The following is a 26,884-nucleotide window of genomic DNA, read 5'->3' as shown; positions in this document are numbered from 1 at the left end:
ATGAGCCTCAAGAAAAATAGAAATCTGTGATGAATTTAGGAATTGTTGTCCTGAAAACACAGAGAACATCACATCTGGGTGTAATCACCCTCGGCTCTGACCTCTATTGCTGATCCTGGCAAAAACTACTGCAATCTTTAATTAGCTTGGTTCCCTGGTCTTGAGGAAAAGATACCACGTACTTACCATTATTTAAGCTAAAGAGGTGAGTGAATGTGGGGAGTGGATCAAGACACTCATCATATCTACAAACGCACCTCCTCACAACGTTCCTCAGCCACACCCTTCCATGGTCCTCTTATTAAGGGAGCCACACAAAGAAAGATATTTTAACTTTAGACAAGTTTGTTCTTTTGGAGTCCAAGCTTGACCCTGGACAGATCATGAGCAAGCTCCTTGAGATGGTCAGCATTCCCAAATATTCTTGCATCAACTGTACACTGGCTCTTGTTGAAGACCCGAGGTAGAAATTCTCAATAGAACAGATGTCTCCTGCCCGTAACTCACCCCAATTGTTTTCGAGGCCTGAACAGAGGACATGGCAGTTTCTAGATTGAGAATGGTGGACAATAGGTCCCAATCTAAGAGCACACGCATGCTGAAAAAAGCCACAAAAAGGTGGAATATGCCAAAACCACTTTGATTTCTGAGCCCTGAAACAAATGAACAAGTTGGCAATATTCAAGATGCTTACTTTTGGAGAAATTTTGAAAAATGCATCTCAGCCTTCAGGGCAACAAACCCAAGGAGTTGACTGGTGCAGAACAAACTGCGAATAGCAAAGTTTACTGTTGCAAGTGTCCCGTCTCATTTAACAATACTTGTGGGCAGTTGAGGATGAGAACCAGATTAGAAGGACATGCTGGGGCTCAGAGTAACTTTCTTTCCTTTTCCGTATTCTCATTCATTCCTACCTGAAGGATGTAACCACGGACGTAGTCTCGGAGAGTCCAGCCTAGGCCATGGAGGATCTGGAGCACTTCCTCTTGCTTCAGCACACTGAAGAGGCGGTCGAGGAGGATCTTGAGGCGCACTGGTACAGCCTGAGTCCCATATAGCATCAGGCTGCTGATGTCAAATACCACGTTCGATTGCACAATCTCCACCTGAGTCGGGTGGTAGAGGTGCTGGGTGCTGAGCTTGTCCAGCGCTGGGGAAAAAACAGAACATGTGGTCTGAAACAGAACCTTCACACAGAACAGAATGATATCATTCATGAATACAGAAGACGATGCATTCCTTAAGACATAGGGGAGTGGAGGTCTGGAATACTTCTCCCCAGAAAAGAACAAAAGGGTTAGTAGCATATGGTTAAGAAAATGGCTTAAGGACAGAAAGTAGGGAGTAATGATAAATAGCTGTTTCTATGACAAGAGGACGTTGGGCAGTGTGTTCCCCAGGGGTTAGCGCTGGGACTACTGTTTTATTTGATATGTATTAATAATTTCCATATCTGTATGCAGAATAACATTTTGAAATATGCAGACACAGAACTTGGGAGTGTGATAAACAATGGGGAAGATAATAAGGGATTGCAAGAAGTGTGCCGTAGGGATCAGTGCTGGTCCACTGTTGTTTGTCATCTACATTAACGATTTGGATGAGAATGCAGTTAGCATCATAAATAAGTCTGAGGATGACACCAGAATTGCTGGTATAGTGGACAGCGAGGAAGGTTATCTGAGATTACAACAGGAACTAGATCATATGGAGAAGTGGGCCAAGGAATGGTAGATGGAATTTAACTCAGACGTGCAAAGTGATGCATTCTGGGAAGTTAAACCAGGGCAGGACTTACACAGTAAATGGCAGGACCCTAGAGAGTGTTGTAAAATGGAGAGACCTAAAAGGTACAAGTACATAGTTGCCCAAAAGTGGTGACACAAGCAGACAGGGTGATGAAGAAGGTGTTTGGTGCATTTGCCTACGTCGGTCGGGGCATTGAGTACAAGAGTTGGGACATCATTGTTACAACTGTACAATATGCTAGTGATGTCACACTTGAAATATTGTGAGCCGTTCTAGTCGCCTAGCAATAGAGAAAGGATGTCCTTAAGCTGGAAAGGGTACAGAAAAGATTCACAAGGATGTTACTGGGACTGGAGGGCTTGAATTATAAGGAGAGATTGGAAAGACTGGGGCTTTTTTCCCTGGAGCGTAGAAGACTGGAGGTGACCTTGTATATAAAATTATGAGAGTCATCGATAAGATGAATGGTGTCAGTCTTTTTCCCAGGGTAGGGATGTCAAAAACTAGAGCGCATAGGTTTAAGGTGAGAGGGAAAAGATTTAAAAGGGACCTGAGGGGCAACTTTTTCACACAGTGGGTGGTGGGTATGTGGAACGAGCTGATGAAGTGGTAGATGCAGGTACAATTACAATGTTTAAAAGACATTTGAACATGTCCTTGGATAAAAAAGGTTAAGAGAGATATGGGCCAAATGCAGGTAAATGGGTCTAGCTCAGATAGGCAACTTGGTCGGCATGGACAAGTTGGGCCGAATGGCCTGTTTCTGTGCTGTATAACTCTAAGATATTGCTGGCTGAAAAGGCTGACAAGTGGCAGCTGAAATTTAATACATACAGAGAAATGTGCAGTGAGAAACTAGGCATAAAGAACAAAGAGTGACAATATAGTCTAAATGGCATAGCTTTAAAGACTGAGAAACAGAGGGAGCTGGGCACACCTGTACATAAATTCTTGCAGTAGCAGGGTGTGTTAAGAAAGGTTAATAAAATCCTGGAATTCATGAGCAGAGGGACAGAGCCCAGGGAGGTTACATCGAACCTGCATGTTAGATCATAAATGAAGTATTTCATCCAAGCCTGGTCACAATGTAGGAAGGTTGTAAAGGCCTAGAGAAGGTGTAGTTAAGATTTCCTAGAATAGTTCCAGGGATGAGAGATTTCAGCTACAAGGTTTAGATTGGGGAAATTGGAGTTGAAAGGTTGAGAGAAGATTTGAGAGGTATACAAGAACACATGAACGTAATAGGAGCAAGAGTTGGCCATCTGACCCGTCGAGCCTGCTCTGCCATTCAATAAGATCATGGCTGATCTGGCCATGGACTCAGATCCACTTTCCTGCCTTTTCCCCATAACCCTTAATTCCCCTACTATGCAAAAATCTATCTATCTGTGTCTTAAATATATTTAATGTGGTAGCCTCTACTGCTTCCCTGGGCAGAGAATTCCACAGATTCACTACTCTCTGGGAAAAGCAGTTTTTCCTCATCTCCATCCTAAACCTATTCCCCTAAATCTTGAAGCTATCTCCCCTAGATTTAGTCTCACTTACCAGTGGAAACAACCTTCTTGCCTCTACCTTATCTATCCCTTTCATAATTTTATATGTTTCTATAAGATCCCCTCTCATTCTTCTGAATTCCAATGAGTATATTCCCAGGCAACTCAATCTCTCCTCATAAGCTAACCCCCTCATCTCTGGAATCAACCTGGTGAACTTCTTCTGAATCACCTCCAAAGCCAGTATATCTTTCCTCAAATAAGGAGACCAGAACTGCACACAGTACTCCAGGTGCGGCCTCACCAGTACCCTGTACAGTTGCAGCATAACCTCCCTGCTCTTAAATTCAATCCCTCTAGCAATGTAGGCTAACATTCCATTTGCCTTCTTGATAACCTGTTGCACCTGCAAACCAATCTCTTGCAATTCATGCACAAGCACTCACAAGTCCCTCTGTACAACAGCATGCTGCAATCTTTCACCATTTAAATAATCTGATCTTTTTTTCCTTCCAAAGTAAATGACCTCGCATTTACCAACATTGTACTCCATCTACCGGACCCTTGCCCACTCACATAACCGATCTATATCTCTCTGCAAACTCTCTGCATCCTCTGCACAATTTGCTTTTCCACTCAATTTAGTGTCATCAGCAAACTTAGATACACTACACTCCGTCCTCTCTTCCAAATCGTTGATGTAGGCACGGTAGTGTAGCGGTTAGTGTAATGCTATTACAGTGCCAGTGACCCAGGTTCAATTCCGGCTGTTGTTTGTAAGGAGTGTGTACGTTCTCCCCGTGACTGCGTGGGCTTCCTCCGGGTACTCTGGTTTCCTCCTACATTCCAAAGACGTACGGGTTAGGAAGTTGTGGGCATGCTATATTGGTGCCGTAAAGTGGCGACACTTGCGGGCTGCCCCGAGAACATTCTACACAAAGATGCATTTCACTGTGTGTCTCGATGTACATGTGACTAATAAATCTTATTCTTATTATAAGATAATGTTACTATTATCTCACAATATAAGATATTATCTTACGTTATATTGTGAACAGTTGTGGATCCAGCACTGACCCCTGCAGCACCCCACTCACCACTGATTGCCAACCAGAGAAAGACCCCTTTATCCCAACTCTCTGCCTTCTATTTGTTAACCAATCCGCTATCCATGCTAATACATTACCCCCAACTCCATGCATCCTTATCTTATGGATAAGTTTTTTATGCAGCACCTTCTAGAAATCCAAGTATACAACATCCACCTGTTCCCCTCTATCCACTGCGCTCATTATATCCTCAAAGAACTCTAAGTAAGTTTGTCAAGCAGGACCTGCCCTTCCTGAATCTATGCTGTGTCTGCCTGATGGAACCAATTCTGTCCAGATGTCTCACTATTTCTTCCTTAACAATAGCTTCAAGCATTTTCCCGACTACAGACATTAAATTACCTGCCTTTTGCCTACATCCTTTTTTAAACAGTGGTGTGACATTAACTGTCTTCCAATCCGCCAGGACCTGCCCAGATTCCAGAGAATTTTGGGAAATTATCACAAATGCCTCTACTATAATTTCCGCCATTTCTTTCAATACCCTGGGATGAATCCCATCAGGACCAGGGGACTTGTCTACCTTTATACCCACTAGTTTGCAATAAATTCATGCTTTAGATAGGAAGCTGATCCCATTAGCAAACAGTTCAAGGATCAGGGACAGATTTAAATGATGGTCAACTGTTAAAGGGAGAGGGGTAAAACATTTTATTTTATGCAGAAAGTGGTTATGATGTGAGACACATTGTCAGTAGGGGTGGTGGAAATAGAATATATCAGGATTTTCAAAAAGGGATTGGATTGGCGCTTGAGAGAAATAATTTGCAGGGTACAGGAAAAGAAGGAGGACAAAAAAAGACTGACAGGATTGTTCTACTTGGAGCGAGTACAGACTGGATAGGCTGAGCAACATCATTCTGTGGTATAACAATTACATGGTTCAATGAAAAAGCAATTGACACTTTGGGTCAAATCAAAAATTTCAAACTAGATTAATAGGTTTGTGTCGCACAAGTGTACGAAGGACTGAAGAACTAAGGCTTGGAGATCAGGTTAGGATACAGAGAAGCTCCACAGGGTTAGGATACAGAGAAGCTTCCACCTATATTAATAGTCGAATAAGGTCAAGGGTTTAATGACCTTTTCTCATTTCTAAATCCTCCATTCAGAAAGCCTTTCCTTCTGCAACAAAGGATCTATGTTTCACTGAAATCAGGTCAATTCCTTCACTTGATAAGATGGAGTAACTGCCCACTCTGCTCCCAACATCTATACCCCGTGCATACGCGCACGCACGCACGCACACACACACACACACACACACAGAGGAACACAAAATGACAAGTGCCTGTCAAAGTGAAGAAATTTCTAAACATTTAAAAATGTTTTCCTTTGCCTCAATCAATCCTCATCCCAGCAGATAATCTGCTACCTTGTTTCTACCAATGGTACTCAATAGGTACCCATCTGAAAAAGCCGAGACTAACTGTCCTTGGAATCTCCCCATCCAATAGATTATCTGATCTTTTTCCAAAATGCTGCTTGTGGGAGCTTGTCACGTACAAATTGGCTGCTACATTTCCTTCACTGCAACAGTTACAAAACATCCAATGGCTATAAAGCACTTGGATTCTATGTTAATTAGCACAGCCCTCAAGGTTGATAGCTTTATCACTGTAATTAATGGAATGTGCGAAGAAGCCAGAGCACCTAGGGAAAACCCAAGCAACCACCGGGAGAACAGAAGAACTCCACCCAGACAGCAATGAATGTCAAGATCGAAACCGAGTCGCTGGAGCCATGAGGCAGGAGCACCATCTGCTGTGCTGCCCTCAACTGAGAGGTCGTAAGCATCGAAAAAGATTGAACATGCTAGGACTTCTCCCTCCAATAAAAGACAGAGGTCACTAATAGTGGTGTTTAAAACAATTAGGGGTTTGACAGGAGAAAATGTTTTCACGGTGGCTAATACTAATGTAGAGCCCAAAAATATAAAATAATAACTAATAAATCCATGAAGGAAGTCAAGAAAACTTCTCAATGCAGAGGATGGTGAAAATGTGGAGCTTGCAGGGAGCAGATGAGGTGAACTGTGTAGCTGGATTTAAGTGGAAGCTGGATAAACAAGCAGGCTGAATGCTGATGGGGTGAGAGGATAACCACAGGCACAAAACCAGGTGCACTGTCCTGCCTATTCCTGCACTGGACATTCGGTTTTAGTGTCCTGTTGAATCATGGCTATGATCTCTTGCTTCAGTCGTTAAGTAAAGGAGGCTCTTCCTGAAAATGTGAATAATATTTCTCCAATTAGGAGCTGGCTTAGAGAAAGGAAAAAGAAAAGCAAGCGATACAAATCCAGAGGTTGGTTGCAAAGATTGAGAGTACTGCCTTGCAATAACCTATTGAAGATGGCTTTTCATGTCAATGCTAAGGACTTCTGTAAAAGTCAGAGATTTTAGCTGAATTTAGACAGTGACAGCACACACACAACTGTGAATGGACAAGCCTGAAAGGGCAGAGCATTTCCTCTCACCTGCACACCCAGTAAAGAGCCAGATCTCCTCCAACTAGATTACCTGCAGGACATCTCCATCACTCACAGAGGAACACATCATCATCACCATTTGGCAGCCACAAGGGAGGGTGTATGATGTCCCCAAATTCCTGCACTGAGACTGGCTGGAACAACATGTATCAAAATGCAAGTTTTTCCAACATCTCTGGTGGAAAAAATATTATTTTGCAGTAAGATATGTATAATTCTGTTTAAGATATCCTAAATTATAATTTGCCAGAACTTTGGAAAATATCTGTTTGCAGTAATTCAAATGACTGTATGAGTTTCACTGAATAAAATCCCTTTGATAGGACATCAAATACCCCATCTTTGCTTTCGGAGAACTGTGCTGTTTGATATCTGTACTCTCATTTATTGGAAAGTATATCTTAATTTCATCTTATTTCTTTCTTTACTTGACTAAGATAATCCTACAAAATGTGAATTTGAAAATGAGTAACTCTCCATTAATGAAGCACCATCTATTCCAACTGGCGTGTTTAAATATTCTTTGATTTTGCAAAGTACATTCATCAATTAACACAATTACAAAAATAAGGAAATTACCCCAATTAGCTTCAAGTAATACAGAGAGATTGAAAGTGATTGAGCCGCCTGCCTGTGTGTGATAATCATTTTATCTTCACCACAGAGAGATAACCTACAATCTTGCACACAGCATCCATTCATGTATACAGAATAAATTAAAACTCCGCAAAAAGGGAACTTTTATCACATTTCCTATTATCTTATTCCAAGCGACACTTCAGCTAAGAGCACGATTTCATAGCCAGGGGCAAGGTGCTGCTTGACACTCCAAGCAACTTTTGCTCCAAACTTTGAACCAAATCCAGCTCTATAGAGTGGCCTTTTTATTTAATAACTATCACGTTTCTGCTCTCTTTGAGGCAGACATGCAACAGTCAGCACCAGGAGATAATAACATCTCCAGATAAAAGTAGCAGCATTAATGTAATTGTCAGATCATCTCTCTTGCAAATCTTTTGGAGTTTTGACCGCAGATATGACACCTGTTTTTGTCTCCTCTGATCCTACAACAGACTTTCCACTGAAGGGTTGCCTGACACACATCCCGCCAGATACCAGAACAATAAAAATGAAGAAACGTTTTTCAGAGGGGCTGCCAAAATTTACAGGAAAGCTATTTATCTAGGCTCTCTCTTCAAGTATCTTTCATCAACCCATCTCCCCACATTCCCCTTTTCCTCTACCTCCCCCAACTTCGATCTTTCTTCTACCTTTCTTCCCTGTCTCTCCTTTCCCCATCTCTTTCACTTCAGCTCTCACCTCTCTTCCTTGCCTTTCTCTCTGTCTTGCCCATCACTCCTTTTTCTTTCTATCCCTCTACTTCTCTATTCCCAACACTCCTCCTAGCTTTCTCTCCCTCTCCCCATCCTTCCTCCTCCTGCCTCTCTTTCTCTTTTTCAGCTTTCTTTCCTTGTCCTTTCTTTGTCTCTCCCCCTCTAATTTCCCTGCCTCCTTCCATCTCTCTCTTCCTTATATCCTTTCCTCTCACTCTTTCCCATATCTCTATCTTCCCCTTTCTCATCCATGTCTGACTTCCACTTATGCCTGCCCCATCTCTCCCTTTCTCCCTTCCCAACTTTCTCTTTTCCTCACCTCTTTCTCACATCCCCATCTTTCTCCAACTCCTGCTTCCTTCCTTTATTCCAATCTCTTTTTCCATCTCTCTCTCTCTTCTGTATCCTCTCTCTTTCTCTTCTTCCTTCCTTCTTTTCTCTTTCTCCCATCTCTCTCCCTCACAGCGTTGTACAGCACAGAAACGGGCTCTTTGGCCCAACCAGTCCATACCAACCAAGATGCCCATCTAAGCCAGTCACATTTGCCTGTGTTTGGCCCATATCCCGCTAAATCTTTTCCATCCATGTACTTGTCCAAGTGCCTTTTAAATGTTCCTAATGTATCAGCCTCAACCACTTCCTCTGGCAGTGCATTCCATACTGGGATCACTCTCTGGATGAAAAAGTTGTGCCTCAGGTTGCTATTAAATCTCTCCCCCCCCTTTTCCAATCTCTCTCCCTTCCCCTCTCCACCATATCTTCCCTACACCCCCTTCCCTCTTGCCCTCCAGACCACTCAGCCCTTTGTGCCTTGTTCTGACATTCCATAAGATTGTGGCTGATCTTTTACCTCACTGCACTTCCCTGTAATATCCCTCGATTCATTTACTATCTAAAAATCCATCAACTCTATCCTGAATACATGCCGTGACTGAGCCTCTTCCACTCTCTTGGCTGGAAAATTCCGAAAGACTCACGACTCCCTGGGTGAAGAAATCCCTTCTCATCCCAGTCCTGAATGGCAGCCCCTTATTTTGAGACCTTTTTTAGTTCTGGCCCCTCTGCCGAATAGATTCATTGCATCTAACTCTACAATAGTTTTAAAGATATCTTTTTTGGAGTTTATTTTTGTGCACAGTATTAGTAAGCTTAAATGTCATTATCTCCTGTGATCAGAATCCAAAAGCAATTGCGTATACTATAAAGCTGCCCCGATGAGATCAATTAAATCAGTTTAAGACAGGAGTCAAACCTGAAGTCTGCAATAAAAAAGGCAGATAATTATTATGCTTTTACTGAATGAATTGGGAACACTTTCAGGAAGCAGTTGTTTAACCAGCCCATTTGCGGGATATGAATTTTATTCCACACTTTTTCCATCACAAACTTTCTTAAATTTCTTGAAAATAAAAATAAAAAAGGACGAGACAAGTAAGTACATGTTCAACAGCTTCATCTGAGCAGCTTGTCCGTTTACTGTAGAATCTGCCCAATTTTCATTTCATCAGTTTCATGAGGTGCAATGAATGAAGAGTTATGTGCAATGAAACATTTTAACTGGTTGATCTTTCAGAACAAGAGATAAAAAATGACTAGTAAATACATTCAAGACAGAGACCGACAGATATTTGAACTACCAGGGAATCAGGGGCTTTGGAAAGAGAATGGGAGAATGGTGCAGGGACAGAATTGGATCAACCATGTTCTTACTGAATGGCAGAGCAGGCTTGAGGGGCCAAGCAACCCACCACTGCTCCTGTTTCCTTTGTTCTTGTGCAAAGGCAAGTTCATGCTTCTGTCAGGGAAGTTTAAAGTCAGCGACTGTTGGATCATGAACAAGGTTGAATGGACATACTGTGAAACAAAATATATGTGATGATGAAATTAAGCACCATCATGAATATAGAAACCTTTAAAACAGGCAGTCCATTCTGTAATCAGAGATATTATGAATTCAAGAATCTAAAAGAGGTCAGGAACAGAATGAAATCTTCCAATCACAGTATGAAATTGAGTCCAGGAGATTACTAAGGCCATCTATAAAGGCCCTGACCAATTTAGTCACAGCTTGTCAACACCCATTTTGTGCCCTAATGCATTTCTGAAGAAACTATTTACGCTTCTCACATCTTATACAAAGATCTATTTCATTCTTCAAAATGTGATTTGGATAAGCATGGGATCATCAGTGGAGAGGTCCGAACAAAAGAACGACTGTAGATGCTGGAATCTGGAGCAAAAAACAAATTGCTGGAGGAACTCAAAGGGTCAAGCAGCATCTGTGGAGGCAAAGGGATCGTCAACATTTCAGGTTGGGACCCTGCATTTGGATTGAGGGTATAGAGGGGAGATAGCCAGTATAAGGAGGTGAGAGGAGGGGTGAGGCAGGTGCTGGCAGGCAATAAGTGGAACCAGATGAAGAGGGAGATGATGGGCAGATGGAACCAAGTGATGGTTGGGGAGCAGGCGAGGTGCAGGCAGGAGACAGTGGCTGGTCGGTGAGAGGTACAGACAGATGAGGAGAGAGAGAAAAAGGGGACAGATGGAGCCAGATAGGGGGAGGGGAGGCCGTAAGGTGATATGGAAACACAAGCGGCTGCAGTTGCTGGAATCTGAGAACCAGAAGGTGTGGGTGATAAGTAGATGGAACCAGATGGGGGAGGGGAATGAAACTGAAACTGGATGACGGGGGCGGGGGTGAGGGGAGGGGAGTGCAGGAACCAGAAGGAGAGAGAAAGGGAGTGCAGGTTACCTGAGCCTGGAAAATTGACTGTTCATACTATCAGGTTGTAGGCTGCCCAGGCAGAATACAAGGGGCTGTTCTTTTAGTTTGCATTTGGCCTCACCCTAGCAGTAGAGAAGGCCGAGGACTGACAGGTTGTTGTGGGATCGGGGAGGGGAGTTGATATAGCACGCAACTGGGAGGTCAGGATGGCCACTGCAGACAGAGAGTAGGTGTTCCGTGAAATGATCGCTGAGTCTACACTTGGTCTCGCTTGGGTAGGGATGAGAAATCAAGGTGTCATGGGGAGTGGTCCCTGTGGAAAACGGAAAGAGATAGGGAGGGGAAAATGTGAATGGTGGTGAGATCCTGTTGCAGTGGGTGGAAATGATGAAAAATAATGAGCTGTATGTGAAGGCTGGTGGGGTGAAAGATGAGGCTGAAGGGAATTTGTGCTGTCTGGATGTAGTGACGGGGGAGCAGTAGAAAGAGCAGGCGTCTAGGAAATGGAGATAAAAAACACTATGACGTTGGAGGAACTCAGCAGGCAGCATCCCCGTGGAGAAAAGCAGGCAGTCAACGTTTAGGGTCAGGACCCTTCTTCAGGACTGAAGATAGGAAAAGGGGAAGCCCAATATATAGAAGGGAAAAGCAGAGCAGTGATAGGTGGACAAAAGAGGGGAGGCGGGGTGGTGATAGGTAGATGCAGGTAAGAGATAGTGATAGGCAGGTGCAGGGGAGGAGAGGAGGGGAGAGCAGATCCACCGGGGGATGGGTCAAAGGTAAGAAGAGAAAAAAAAGGCTAGGAAAGGGAAGAGATGCCCTAATGTCTCTCTTGGAAATGGAGGAAATGCAAGTAAGGGCTCCATCAACTGGAGGGGAAGCCTTTTGTCGGGAAAAAGGAGGACATTTCAGATGTCCTGGAGCAGAAAGCTTCACCTTATGCAGCAAAGATCAAGAAGCTGAGAGAAAAGGATGGCATCTTTACAGGCAACACGGTAGGATGTGGTGTAGTCAAGGTAGCTGTGGGACTTAGTGGGTTGAAAATAAATGTCAGTGGATAGTTTGTCTCCTGAGATGGAGACAGTGATCCACAAAAAGCGAGAGTGATCATAGAGCCATACAGCACAGAAAACAGGCCCTTCAGCCCAACTCATCCATGCTGACCAAGTTGTCCAACTGAGCTAGTCCCATTTGCTGGCATTTGGCCCATATCCCTCTGAATCTTTCCTATCCATGTATCTGCCATAATATCTTTTAAATGGCATAATTGTACCCACCTTTACCACTACCTCTGGCAGCTCGTTCTATATATGCATGATATATGCTCTGTGTGAAAGAGTTGCTCCTCAAATCCCTTTTAAATCTTTCCCCTCTCACTTTAAACCTATGCCCTCTAGTTTGGACTCCCCTACACCTGGGGAAAAAGACTTGCGGCTATTTACATTATGATTTTATAAACCTCTATGAAGTCACCTCTCATCTTCCTACTCTCCAGGGAAAATAATTCCCAGCCTATCCAGCCTCTCCTCATAACTCAGACCCTCCAGTCCCGATAACATCCATGTAACATTTTTTTGTACCCTTTCAAGTTTAATGACATCCTTCCTATAGTAGGGTGACCAGAACTGTATGCAGTATTCCAAATGTGGCTTACCAACTTCTTGAACAGCTGTAAAATAATGTCCCAACTCCTGTACTGGTGTCAGAAGTGGTGAAAATGAATTTGAGGGTGTGGTGGAAGTTCATAGTGAAGATGATGAAATTGATGCATTTTGCTGAGTACAAGAGGCAGCACCAATGCAGTCATTGAAGTGGTGGAGAAAGAATTGGGGAGGGATGCCAGAGTAGGTTTGGAGGAAGAAGTGTTCCATGTAGCAAGCAAAAAAAACAGGCCTATCTAAGGCTCATGCAGATGCCCTTGGCTATGCCTTTGATTTGTAGAAAGTGAGAGGAATCAAAAGAGAAATTGTTCAGAGTAAGAACAAGTTCTGTCAGGTGGATGAGAGTGTTAGTGTAGGGGAACTGGTTAGATCATTGTTACAGAAAGAAATGGAGGGCCCGAAGACCTTCCTGGTGGGGATAGAGGTATATAAAGACTGGATGTCCATGGTGAAGATAAGGCAGCAGGGGGCAGGGAGTTTGGAAGTTGTCAAAATGGTGGAGGACATGCAAGGTGTCCCAGATGTAGGTGGGAAAGAGAATGGACAAGGGGGAGACAGGATAGAATTGAGGTATGAGGAGATAAGTTCATTGGGGGCAAGAGCAGCTAGAAACAATGGGCCTACAACTGGAGATGATAAGAAATGAGAAGTCCATCTGGCCATTGATCCGTGTCAACACTTTTGAAACAGATCTGAAATTAATCCTACTCTATGGATCTTTCCACAGAGACATGCAATCTTTTCCCCTTTCTCTCTACTACGGTTACCACTGAATCTGCTTCCCCGACCCTTTCAGGCAGAAGATTCCAGGTGACAATGCACTATATCAAAAAATCATGACAATGAAGGACAGCCTAAATTGTGCTAAAGCCCTGGAATTTTCCCTGTATTCACAACTTCTGACACAGAGGAGACGGTTGAGCCCAACAAGGCAGTCTTCATGCAAGGCTGGTCCAGAATGGTATTTGTGGTTGAGGTGAAGAACAGAGATGCCTTTCCAGGTAAACTGGGTAAAATGCATGCAGGATATGGGTGAGAGTTTGTTGGCATAGGGTGGAGAGGAGACTTGCATGGAGCATTCTCAACCGACTGGTCTGTTTGTATGCGTGCACTTTTATATATATATATACATGCCATCACTCAAAACGTCGGGTGTGAAGCTGTGTGCTGACTCACCATGTGCCACCCAACCATGTTTGCACTGGTCACAGGTCCGCAGGTTGATCTTCCCTGGCTGGAAGCATTCACATGTGCAATTTACCAGTGTGCAGCGGATGGCCTAAAGGACGGAAAGGAGAAAGGACACCGTCAGCTGTATCGCAAGAGACTCAGTCACTCTCTATAATGCTTGTTTACATCTGAGATTGCCCTTCGTTTTAATCCCACTGTTCCTGCAGACTCCTTTGGTTCCATTGGGATCTAAAGCAATTTCAGAGCAATCCTGGATACCTTTCTTAAAGTTTAAACCATTTCATGTCCAAACTTACTTACAGATCATCCTGCTTCTCTCCCTCAGTCTGTCCACCTGATAGACAGTGAGGTCCAATGGAAATCTCAACAAGGGAAATTTTAATTCTTAGTTTTAATCAAGAGCAATAACTCTGGTATAAGGCCAACTCTAAAACATTTTTCATTTAAAAAGGGACAAAAGAAGTAGGCCATTTCAGCCCCTTGAGCCACTCTGCCATTCAATGATTAGTACTAAATACTCTATTTCATTCACTGTGCACCTGATCTCCATATCTTTCCATTCCTTTACTGCCCAAATCTCTCTCAATGTCAGCTTTAATTAGTCAGTGACTGAACATGTATTGCATCTGGGGGAGAGAATCCCAAAGATGTACAATCTTCTGAGTGAAGAAATTCCTCCAGGACTCTTTGCATCATCCTCACAAATCAATTTCCCACCTGGCTTTTATCATCAACAATCTTGGATAAATACATCAGGCCCCTCATCTACACCATTTACAAAGAGTGTAAATAGCTGAGACCCCAGCACTGATCCCTGAGGCACTCCACTGGTTATGGTCAGGCAGCCTGAAAATGATCCATCTATTCTCACTAACACTGGAACTAGTTCTTTTCCCCGATCAATCGCCTGGTCCCATGTGAGCAAACTTTACAAGGCACCGCAAGGAAAGAAGAAAAACAGAGACTTGGAGTAACCTCACTGTTCCCAGTTCTGATCATATTTAAAATACAGTGACTCGTACAGTAGCAAAAATTTCAATTACATTTCAGCACTGTACAACGACAACTGTCAAAGCACCTAATGGGTTATACTTCTGGTTAAAATCTGGCAGGTTGAACTTTGTAGACCACATCTGTAGCCAGTCTTGAGTTGTTACGGTCCATCAAACCAGTGCTCCAGGCTGTCACTGCAAACTCGGGGGCAGAGCTTAAACAAAATCCATTTCTGTAGACTTTCCATTCTCCCACTTGTGCAGTGCCACCCTAATCTGTCAAAATGATCTTGGTTACCATCTGATAAGAAATCTGAACCATAATCAGACTGCAATTGTCTGGGGCAGTGACAATACCCAGATCACTACAGACCTCTGTACAATGTAAAGCAGAGAGTTGTCCAGATTCCAGAAATGAAACAGGAATGTCAAATGCTGTTCCCCAATTTAACATTCTCTAAACATCAACTGTAAATAGGAAATTTCAGATAAATCTGCTAAAAGTGAAGGTTCTAATTCTTCCAGTCTTAACGGAAGAGCCTGCTATTCAGATGAAGATCCACTTTCAACATTTCAGTAAATGACTGAATTCTGGTTCATTAGTGACACAGCTCGCACTGATTAACAATGGAATCAATTCACCTCCTGACCTGGGCTAGCAGCTTATAAGACACTGTGGGAATAGAACAGTAACACAGAAAGGTAGTCTACAGACCTTTTTACAATACTAAAGCATCCTAAAACACTTTTATATCAAAGAAAACACTTTCAAACTGTAGTCACATTAATAAAGGAAACCCAGCGATTTGTGCACAGCAATGTCCCCCAAATCATCAATAGAATAACAATAACAATTTTAATGATATTGATTGAGGAAAGGATTCGCCAGGACATTGAAGAGAACTCCCCAAGATGGTGCTTGGGATCTTTTACTTCAACCTGATAGAGCGGATGGAGCCATCATTTACCAATTCTCCTCACTGTTTAAAACAATGATGTCCAGGTTTGCTGGCTGTTTGCAGACCATTCTGAGTGGAAAGTTCAAGACTCATGCACACGTTTAACTACACAGATTAATGTGACAGAAACAGACCGGTTGGCCCAACCATTCTTCAGCAGCAATTATGCTCCACTCGAGCCTCCACAAATCTTTCTTGATCTAAATCTATTAGTGCAACCGTCTATTTCCTTCTCCATCAAATCCTTGCCCAGCAATCCTTGTCAACTCATGGCTTCATCAATGCCATGTGGTCGTTGAGTTCCACATTCTCTTGGTGGTAAACAACAGATGGCACCACATCTGTCCACTACACTCCATTACTGGTCCTCTACATGGAGTTCAAAGGTGGGGCATAGACTGGCTTTTGACAGTTACCTCCCACACCATAGCTGGCACATTGATTTCAGGACTTCCTGGCCTGTGGCTTAGGAGACAAAAAATGAGGGAAGCAACGAACAATCTGCTGGAGGGAACTCAGTGGGGCCAAGCAGCATCTGTGGGGGAAAAGAATTATTGATGTTTCAGATTGAAACCCTGCATCAGATTGTTTGTTGCTCCGGATTCCAGCATCTGCAGTCTCCTGTGTCTCCAAAAGTAAGAGAAGATATTTTTTTTAGTTTAATATTTTAAATTATTTTTAAATGTTTGTGCATTTTTAAAATTATTTTGTCATAAAAGCTGGAATTGCTGGGGAATGCTCATAAGCAGCACAGTTGACATTTCAGTTTGACGACCTCTCAACAGCACTGGGTAAAGTTGCTGATAAAACAAGGAAAGAACAGTACAGTAGCACAGCAGTCAGGGCTGCTACCCACACAGCTCCAGCATCCTGGATTCGATTCTGACCAAGGGCACTGTCTGTGTGGAGTTTGCGTGTTCTCCCTGTGACTGCATGGATTTCTCCAGACACACTCATTGCCACCTGCATCCAAAGATGTATTGATTTGGTAAGTTTATTAGTTATGGTAAATTGCCCCCAACGTAGTGGATATCAGAAGAATCAAGGAGGAGTTGATAGGGATGCACAATAGGATTGGTATAGATAAGTGCATGATGGTTGGCATGGATGCAGTAGGCCAAAGCGCTTATTTCAGTGCTGTATGGCTCTATTACTCCATGTGAGAGAGAAAAAAAAATTGAATGTTTGAGAATGTCACATTTTCAATGTTCAGTTTACTTCCCCTGTTCTAGTATTTCAGATTTTATTCTTCTGTACATCTCCTCCAGATCACCTTTTGTAGTTCACCAGTGTCTACCACTCCTTGTGTCATTCAATCCCTCTTGGACTCCATCTCTCAGAGATCTTCTCTTTCCTCTACCCCATTCTCTGGATCTTTCATCTCAAACTGTAATGAATGGGTCATCAACCTGAGAGATTAACTCTGCTTCTCTCCCAACAGGTGCTACGGAATATCTCTAGCATTTCATGTTTTGATTTCAGATTTCCAGCATCTGCAATATTTTGTTAAAAAACCTTTGTTATTCTATACATTAAAAAAATTTTTTATCATTATTTAATATCACTTTTAGTTGTTGACAAATGTCTCTTAAATTCATTGAGGGCTTTTGACAGGAGGCGAAGCTCCACTGTCAGCTTTTCCTCCTATCACAGCTTGCCAAGGTTGTCCTGGATAGAGCCTCTGCACAGTGCCACCCAAGGCTGAATGAATCTTCTCTGAGTTCTCACTGCCATCCAAAGTGAATAACCTCCTCATGTTGTTGCAGACCTGGTTATGGCACACTCTACAATTAGCATAGATTGTAAACAGCCAAAAGCCCACCATCAATCCATGCAGCACCCCGCTGGTTATAGGCAATCAGCTTGAAAGTTACCAGTTACTCCAGCTCTGGCAGAAATAGTTCTGTGAGTTGTCATCTGGAGCACACTGCCTGAAGGGGCAATGGAATCCCATTCAATCATAACTTTCAAAAAGAGTGTTCCACATAAACTTAAAATGAAAAGGTTGTGGGTTCTGGAGTAATGAGCTACCCATTCCAAGAGCAAGCACAGGTAGAGATGGATCAAATGGTCTCTTTTCTACACTGTATCATTCTGTGATTTTGGAAGGAAACAATCTATTATTTCAACCCAGTAACTATGCACATCTGTTCCAAATCATGAGGACCTTGAGAGCACAAATGGAGAGAAACCAGTTCCCTCAGGCAAAGGATGTAGGTTTATGATAAAGTGACCAGAGGAGATAGAAGAAAAATTGTTTTTTGCAGCTACTTGCTATGCTTTAGAAGGCGCTTACCCGAAAAGATGGTAAAAATGGGTTCAATAATAAATTTCAATGTGAAATCCAATAAATACGTGCATGGGGGAAATTTGCAGGGTTATGAGAGAAAAGTGCAGTTTAGGGTGAGAATAACTGGATCACTCTCTCACAATAGCCTGAAAGGGGTCCCCCTGCCCTGTGTGTGTTCTATAATTCACAGTGTGCATGTACAGCGCATCAGTGTGAAAATAAATAATGTTGCATGAAGTGCATCAATGCGTATACAGTTCATGGTTGTATAAGTGTGGTGTATACAATGCATTACTGTGTATGAGATGTGGTTATGTAATGTATGTGTGCAATACAGGGGGATCAAAGTGTATAAGACGTATGTGTGTATACAATGCATCACTGTGTATGAGAAGTGTGTGTATATAATGTCTTTGTATACCATGTGTGAATATAATGCATCAGTATATATGAGGTATATATATATCTATACAATGTGTGAATATACATTGCATCCATGTATAATTAGTGCACACATACTGCATCAGTGCACATATACTGCATTCATATGGAAGGACAAGCTTCATTTGAAAGCCCTTCATTTGGAAGTATCAGTTAATGTTTTGACTCACTGAAATGTTTCATCAGAGCTCTAATGAAACCAAAAACTTTATCTAATCTGTTCTGTGAGCTACATTTCCTCAAAACCTTACTCTCCCTACCCTCCCTTGCTCAACCTGCTGCATGTTCCCCCCAACCCTACTTCCCTGCCCTGAGTACCCCTTCCCTTCTCTCCTACCTCCCACAACTAGCATACACATGTGATGTCTAGTCTATTTTCTTGACCTACAAGAGAAGCAGGAAACCAGTTCAACAACATCACTACCAATGTTGTCCCTACAAATTTCCCCAAATCCACTGTTAGGATAAGTGAACCAATGTCAGCATCTCCTCACAACAAGGAAGGGAAGACTTTGTAGAGCATGTGGAAAGGGAGGAGGGTGGCGCAAGGTGAGACAATATGGGAGAGTGGTGGTGGAGCAGCAGAGAGGATTACAAAGAGAGAGTCAGAGAGTTGAAGAGGGGATACAGGGGGTTGATAGAGGGAGAGAGGAGGTGGTTTGCAACAAGAAGATGAAAGGTTTGTGGAGAGAGAGAAAGAATAGTTTTGTGGAGGGGTGGAAGAGAATAAGCAGAGGAAGGGTATGCAGTGAGGGGAAGCACTAGTAGAGGGAGGGAGGGGAAGGTCAAATGGAGGGAGAGGAGGGATACGGCATGTGAACAAAGAGGAAAAGCAAGCAGAGGAGGGAAAAGGTAACAGTTTTTGTTAAATGCAATGGGTCAAATGCAATAGCATGTTATTTAATTCATTCAGTGAAACATTGACTTTATGATTTTATTTTTTTGATTTTTGATTAATTTTGCAGCAATGATTGAGAAGATGTGCCAGTTCTCAGTTCAGATGAGAAGATGATTTGTCTCCCTGTGTCAATAGATAGGACTGAGGTTCCCTGGATCCGTTTGTAAAATCAGCCAACTGCAACATTTGAAATCTGTTTACAACCTGCTTTGGAATTGGCATTAGAAAGAGAATTGAAAATAATTCCAAACATCAGAAACAGCATCCCCTATACAGAACTCCAGGGAATGCAGACCTCACAAGCCATTTGATGCTTCTGAAAGTGTTCATTTTCCTGGGAAGATGGTCTCTGACTATAGGCGAATATCAGATACAATTTTACTACTTGACTCCTAGTTCTTATTTGCTTCTGAAAATTGTTTGCATCTTAGCAATTCAAAAACGTTTTCCAATATCCTGTTATGGCACACTTCACAGTGGGCAAAATTGGATGAAACCTACAAGAAACATTACTGGAAGTATAAAGAATGACAGAGTGTATAAATAAAGTCAGAGTACATTCCTCAGAAAAATGGGAAAACCAGAGTAGAAATTGTGTTCCGTTTGTATTCACAACTAACGATTTCTCTATTTTTCAACATGAGTATAATGTGCTCACTCATACAGTAACAGATTGATAGAGTTGTACAGCACAGAAAAGGGCCCCTTCAGCCCACCATATCCATGCCAAGCCTTTTGTCCATCTACCATAATCCCATTTGCCTGCAATAGCATCATATCCCTTCCATGCCTTGCCTACTTAAATATCTGTCTTAGTAACTCTTAAACGAAGTAGTGATATCTGATTCCACCACCTCTTCAGGCACTGCAATTCCAGATATCAACCATTCTCTGTGTTAAAAACATACCCGTCAGATCCCCTTTAAAGCTCTTTCTCTATTGCTTTACTATATATGCTCAACCCCATTTGACTTCCCAAAACGCATTCATCTCGAAACTTGTTGGGATCTTATAAACCTATCCCTTCTTGTTTTGATACCTGTCTATGGGAAAAAAATTTTGACCCCATCTATGCCTCTTATAATCCTTTAAATACTTCTGTCCAGGTAACCCCCTCAGCCTCCTATGCTCCAGGGAAAATAAGACCAGCCTATCCAACCTCATCCAAGTCCTCCAATCCAGGCAACATCTTGGTGAATCTCCTTTGCACTCTTTCTAGTACAGTCACATCCTTCCTATAGTGTGGCAACCAGAACTGCACACAATATTCCATGTAATATATTCCATTATATTACATAACTTTACATATTATGTAAAGTTGCAACATAACATCCCAACCTATGAAGAAGCATGCTATGTGCCTTCTTTGCCACCCTATCGATCTGTGTTGCCACTTCAGGGAAATATGGACTTGGACCACAAGGCCTCTCTATTCATCAAGCCATTCCTTAGTGCCCTACCATGTACTGTATAAGTCCTATCCCTATTTGACTTCCCAAATGCATCATTTCACACTTGTTGAGATAAAATCCCATCAGCCAACATTCTGCCCAACTTTCCATCTGATCTATATGCTGCTGTATCCTTAGACAATAATCCTCATTATCCACAACACAATCAATTTTCATGTCATCCAAAACTTGCTCATCATACCTCCTACATTCATAACCAACTTGTTAACATCACCGTTCAGACCCCGGTTAGTTCTATGCATAATGTTTTTCAAGTGCTGTCTGATTGACTGAAATAAGCATTGTTTGTACACATGGATGAATCAATAATACATTACGATGAAATCTTTTACTCTAATTGTGGGATGACTGCCCAAGCTTTTTAATTGCTTAAGAAAGCAGTAAAAAAGTTTAATAACTCATTGAAACAATTATTGCCTGTCTCTGAAGAATTCTCTTACATATAAAAATATTTTATGAAGATGGTAAGGCAAATTTCCAAAATATATCAGCAGAAAATTATTAAACCCCTGCTTTGAATGCTGTACTGAGCTGCCTTTAATGGATGGTTACTTCAGCTTCCAATCACCTGAACTGAATAAGATCAGGCATTGGTAATTCTTGTACAGCCTCCCAACCCATGATCTGAATTCCTTCCTCCACATCTGCAGAGATTGCAACATTCAACATCTGCAGAGATTACTTTTCAAAGGTTTCTACAGTTAGAAACCTCATTAGACGAAGCAGGACACAGCCTATATCTCACGTCCAAAGAGCAAGTGAACCCACACCAGCCTGCCTGCGTCTCTCATCGTTATGGGAACTTGCAATCAAAACCATCAGGTGGGGGAAGTGTGCACACACAGTCACACATACACACACTTTCATACATACAGAGAGTCACATAGATAGACAGTCGCACACAGAGCTTCTCACATATGCAGTCCCTGTCACTCTCTTACATATACACAGTCAGACACAGACTCTCACATACACAATCACCCTCACATATAGACAGACACAAAGACTATCACATAGACTGACAAACATACTCTCACACACTTTCATTTAGAGTCACACACACACACACTCTCACATGAACAATCACACACACTCTCACATTGACACAAACACACTCTCACCTAGATACACACACTCGCATAGACACACGCTCTCACATAGACAAAGGCGCACACATATAGACTCACATGGGCAAAAGGTCACACACATCACTTTTCATGGACTCTCACACACACACACAATCTCACATCAGCAGACACACCCAATTACTCTCACACAGATGGACATACACACACACACACACACAGACAAAATCACTCTCACATGGGCAGACACACACAAAATCATTCTCATATATTCAGATGCACACACACAGTCACACACAGACAGTCAAATGGACAGTCACACACAATCACTCACATACACACAACTCATACATACACACATGCACAGATACACACTGTCATTCTCACAGACAAAAACACACATACAATCACTTTTACACAGACACAGACAAAATCACTCACACTTAGAGACACACAGACAGCTACACACATTCAATTTCATACACTCACTTCACACACACTCACTCACACTCGTACACTCATACACACACTCGCACACACTCACATACACAAAAAAATCAGCCTCACAAAGAAAGCGACACACAGAAAGTCATACATTCTGCGCAATCATACTCATGGAGACAGACGCACACACTTTCACTCTCCTAGGCAGGTGGACACAAACATACTCACACACAGTCACTCTCATGTAGACAGATAGACCATAAAACATTACTCACATGCATAAACACACACAATGACTCTCACATGGACACAAACATACACACAAAATCACTCTCACATGAACAGATAGACACACACATGCACTCATATGTAAAATCACACTCACATAGACAGACATACACATACCAAAATTCACTCATGTAGACAGACTGACACAAAAGAAAATCAGTGTCATAAAGACACAGCCATACATACACACAATCATTCTCACACAGATGCACACAAAATCACTCTCATCTAGACTGACACAAAAAAAGTCACTGTCATGAAGACACAAAGCCACACACACACACACACACACACACAAAATCACTCTCAGAGACAGATACACAATCACCCTCATTTAGACAGACACGCACATATTCACTCTCCTGGACAGACAGACACAAACACACACACAATCACTCTCACAAACACAGGCACAAACATACACAGTTACTCCCACAAACTCAGACATAGACACATACAATCACTCACACAAATTTAGACAGAGGCATATGCAGTTACTTTCACAAACACAGACACACACACTGTAACACAGATAGACATAGACACACACATACACACACACACTCACTAGGTCTCACATACTTACAAAGGTAAATATGAATTATCGAAACAGCTCTTACTTTTGAGTCACCAATCATCATTTTTTCAATGGTTTACAAGCAGCCCAGACACCCTGCTTACAAGTATTTCATGCCCTTCAGTGCTGCTAGCAATCTCTGTTTGGTTATGAATAACACATTTCTTTTTTGGTAAACTTCAAAACAAAAGTGTCAAAGGTAGGCAGTGAAGTGCAGGCTTAGCAGGGTCCTCACTGCAATGAGTATTCAGGAGAGTTTCAAGCATGCAAGCACGGCAGAGCAGCTGTATGTGTTATAAATGCTGAACATGCACCCACTTGTCCCAAGCAGCTCTTGTTAGATTCAAACACAGAGTAAATACAAATAAAAACATTATGGGGTGCAAGGCAAATTATAGCTTCTTGTTGCTCAATAAAATGTTTTAATGATTATCACTCTTTCCTGTTTTATAAATAGAAAGGTATAACACACTCCAGGAATCTGCAACTCACTATTAATTACAAGAGTCTTATGTTTGTTATGAAAGTCAGACAAAGTAACAAAGCTGCCTTTTTGATGTGGGCCTCCAGTTCAGAATTACCAAAAGATTTCCACAGTTTTTGGTGGGGTGGGCAGGATGTAACACATTTCACTGATCCACATGTTTGCAACATTCTCCTGCACTCAGACAAAAATGGCTCAAAACCAAGAAGGCATCTCACACTGGCACGGAAATTCCAGCTTAAAAGAACACCCACCCGATTGACCCTGAAACTGTCAAAACTAAATTAACACCCAGCAATTACATGAACTACTTTGCTCAGGTAGCAACTGGCTTATCAAAACCTACGGCTTTTTAATCAAAATTAAAAGTAAAATGTCACCCAATCTGGAATGCAATGGTTCAACGGTGTTCTAAACTATTCTTTCCTTTAGCAGTTGATTCTATCAACAACTTCTACTATAAAAATCTCCTTCAGCAAAACATTCCAAAATGATTCACATGAAATGTATACGAGCAAAAGTCCCACTTGAGGAGATACTAAAGCTAGATGTACAAAATAACTGGACAGCCTTTTAACGAACATTTTCAAGGGCAAGAACTCTCCACCTATGGGGATCTACCCTCGCAACATTTGACAGATACCTAAATGAGTACTTGACTCACCAAGTGATAGTAGGCTTCGGACAAAGTGCTGGTAAATGGGATCAGTATAGCTAGGTACTTGATGATCTGACATGGACATAGTGGCCGAAGGGCCTGTTCTGTGCTGTATGACTCCAGACCCACTGTGTCTTGTGCAGAGGTGAAAAGGACACTTGACTTCTCACCTGGTGCAGCTGTAAAAGGCTGGATCAGTATCAAAGAATGATGCAAAAAGTTATGCTGGCTCTTTATATGAATACTCTAATAACTATGCTGTTTCTTCATGTCCTGTGAATTTCTTTATTTCCAGTAGTTATCCAGATGTTTTTTGAAAGCTCCTATTGTATCTGCTTCCATCACCCTTTCCCCCAGCATGTTCCAGGGCATCATAATCCACTGCAAGAAAATTCTCCTCATCTCCCTGTCTCTTTTTATCTGCGTTCTCCTGGCACGAGAAATGGATGTTCCCCATTTATTCTCCCTATCAAACCCTTTCCTGATTCTGAACACCACAAATAACTCTCCCCTTAATCTCCCCTCCTTTAAGAACAATCCCAATTTGGCCAGCCTCTTCACAGAACTGAAAAGCAGCATCCCAATGTCTGAACATGGAAGACAACACCCACACAATTGACATCACACGGCAACACTTGTTTGCTCTGCTGAGCAGGTGTTAATGACAGCAATATCTGCAGTGAAGAGTGGCTATGCTGGTCAAAAGGTACAGTTGTGGCATCTCTTACTGAGACTCTGACCAGCATCATATCGTCAGGGAAGTCATTGTTACAGGATAATTACAGGCTACATGGCTATGGTGCTCTGACATCTCGTGGATAATGGAATTTGGCTTTTCAAGGCAGGTCAGCACTCTGGCATGAAATCTGTCCCCGCTTGTCAACGTCTACTCTTCTAAATGTTCTTGCTTGTGAAGCTCACAAACAACAGATGTGACTTGGTTGTGGCTGAGGGCAGGAGGTCCCCATTCATTACCTGCAAAGAAGTTATTGATTTTCTCCCCACCTCCCTTTCTGCTGTCCCCATGCTCATTAACCCCCTTTTCCATGAAAGGCAGACTTGAAACAGAGAAACATGGAGAACAGTCCTGTGGCACTTCAGACAGTTCATGCTCCACATATGCTCAGTTTTTGTCGAAGTTAGTGAAAATCGGGAGTATGTTTGTATTGGTATTGGTTTATTATTGTCACTTGGACCGAGGTACAGTGAAAAACTTGTCTTGCATACTGATCGTACAGATCAATTCATTACACAGTGCAGTTACATTGGGTTAGTACAGAGTGCATTGAGGTAGTACAGAGTGTATTGATGTAGTACAGGTAAAAACAATAAATTTAAAAGTGTAGAACAATTATAGTAAGGGTAATGAGTAGATCTGTAGAGAGCAGCTTGCAACGGGTCGCCACGTGGTTCTTCCCTTGAGAAATAGTTATATTTTAGCTTGTAATATCAAGTATATTACCATGAGAGTATGAAAGTACCACATGGTAGTTGAAATCCACAGCCATGAAATAACATGGGACCTGTAACAGTACAAGGATTCTTCTTCAAGGCAGAGCCAGCTCTACAGTCCTCACGTTCACCCTCTGTATGCTGGTGGAATTGAAACTATCAGTGCATGCAAAGATGTCATGATGCAATGTACCTTGATATTTAACTTCCAGCACAATGCTCATGGATAAAAGTGAAAGAAAAATAGCACATTTCACTCCTTGGAGCTGACTGCACATCTGGCCCCTACTCAATTCACTGCATCTCACTGTTTCCACATCCCTCTTACCCACATCTTTCAGCCTCGTACATCAGATACTTTCCATGCATTGCATTCTGACTGTATACAGGTCAATCTGCATGTCTGTGCTCCCTTGCATTTGCTTTCCATCGTTCCACTCTGTCAGTGCTCACCTTTCAAATGACCACACAGCAAAACAGAAAGGTAAATATAACCAAGGCGACAAAAGCAGGCAGCTGAGGAAGATTATCACAAATAGCAGAACAGCTGGAGGCCATTCAACCCTTTCAGCCTATTCTGTCTTTTCATTAGATAATGGGGATTTTGTATCTCTAATCCCCACCTTGTTTCCTCTGACCAGCAACACCAGCCAAAGCAAATTTTGGGGAAGGGAATTGCAGAAAGTTCAAAGGCCATTAAAAAAATTAATCATTTGGTATCTTTGGCTACACATGGTAGCAACTTCCACAATCAACTGAAAGGTTAACAGTCCAACAACTCGTGGCCTCCTCGACATTGGTGAGGCCAGCCGCAAACTGGGCGACCACTTCACTGAGCACCTGCGCTCTGCGTGCCGTAGCTGTCTGGAGCTCTCGGTCACCAGCCCTTTTAATTTTCCTCCCCATTCCCTCACCAACATGTCTGTCATCAGCCTCCTCCACTGCCAGGGTGAGGCTAACTGCAAACTGAAGGAACAGCACCCCATATTCCACCTGGGTAGTCTACAACCTGATGGCATGAACATTGAATTCTCCAACTTCTGTTAAACCGTTCCCCCTCTGTCCCTTCTCTTTTCCCTCTGGATCTATCT

At 42.4% G+C, this 26,884-nt stretch overlaps 1 protein-coding gene across 3 annotated transcripts in view; it reads right to left on the bottom strand.

Annotated features, from left to right (window-relative positions):
- Positions 1 to 26,884, bottom strand: part of bnc2 (basonuclin 2) — a 550,218-nt gene that overhangs the window by 240,260 nt on the left and 283,074 nt on the right. For all 3 annotated transcript variants that reach the window (XM_052020463.1, XM_052020461.1, XM_052020462.1), the window contains exons 2-3: positions 13,739 to 13,841; positions 915 to 1,150 (exon numbers count right to left, since the gene is read on the bottom strand). In XM_052020463.1, coding sequence (XP_051876423.1) covers positions 915 to 1,150; positions 13,739 to 13,841 — 339 coding nt within the window. The remainder of the gene's footprint in view (positions 1 to 914; positions 1,151 to 13,738; positions 13,842 to 26,884) is intronic.

Source organism: Pristis pectinata, chromosome 7 (assembly GCF_009764475.1).
Source record: "Pristis pectinata isolate sPriPec2 chromosome 7, sPriPec2.1.pri, whole genome shotgun sequence".
NCBI classification, from domain to species: domain Eukaryota; kingdom Metazoa; phylum Chordata; class Chondrichthyes; order Rhinopristiformes; family Pristidae; genus Pristis; species Pristis pectinata.
The sequence above is the reverse complement of the archived record's forward strand: the minus strand, read 5'-3'. Positions and strand labels throughout refer to the sequence as shown.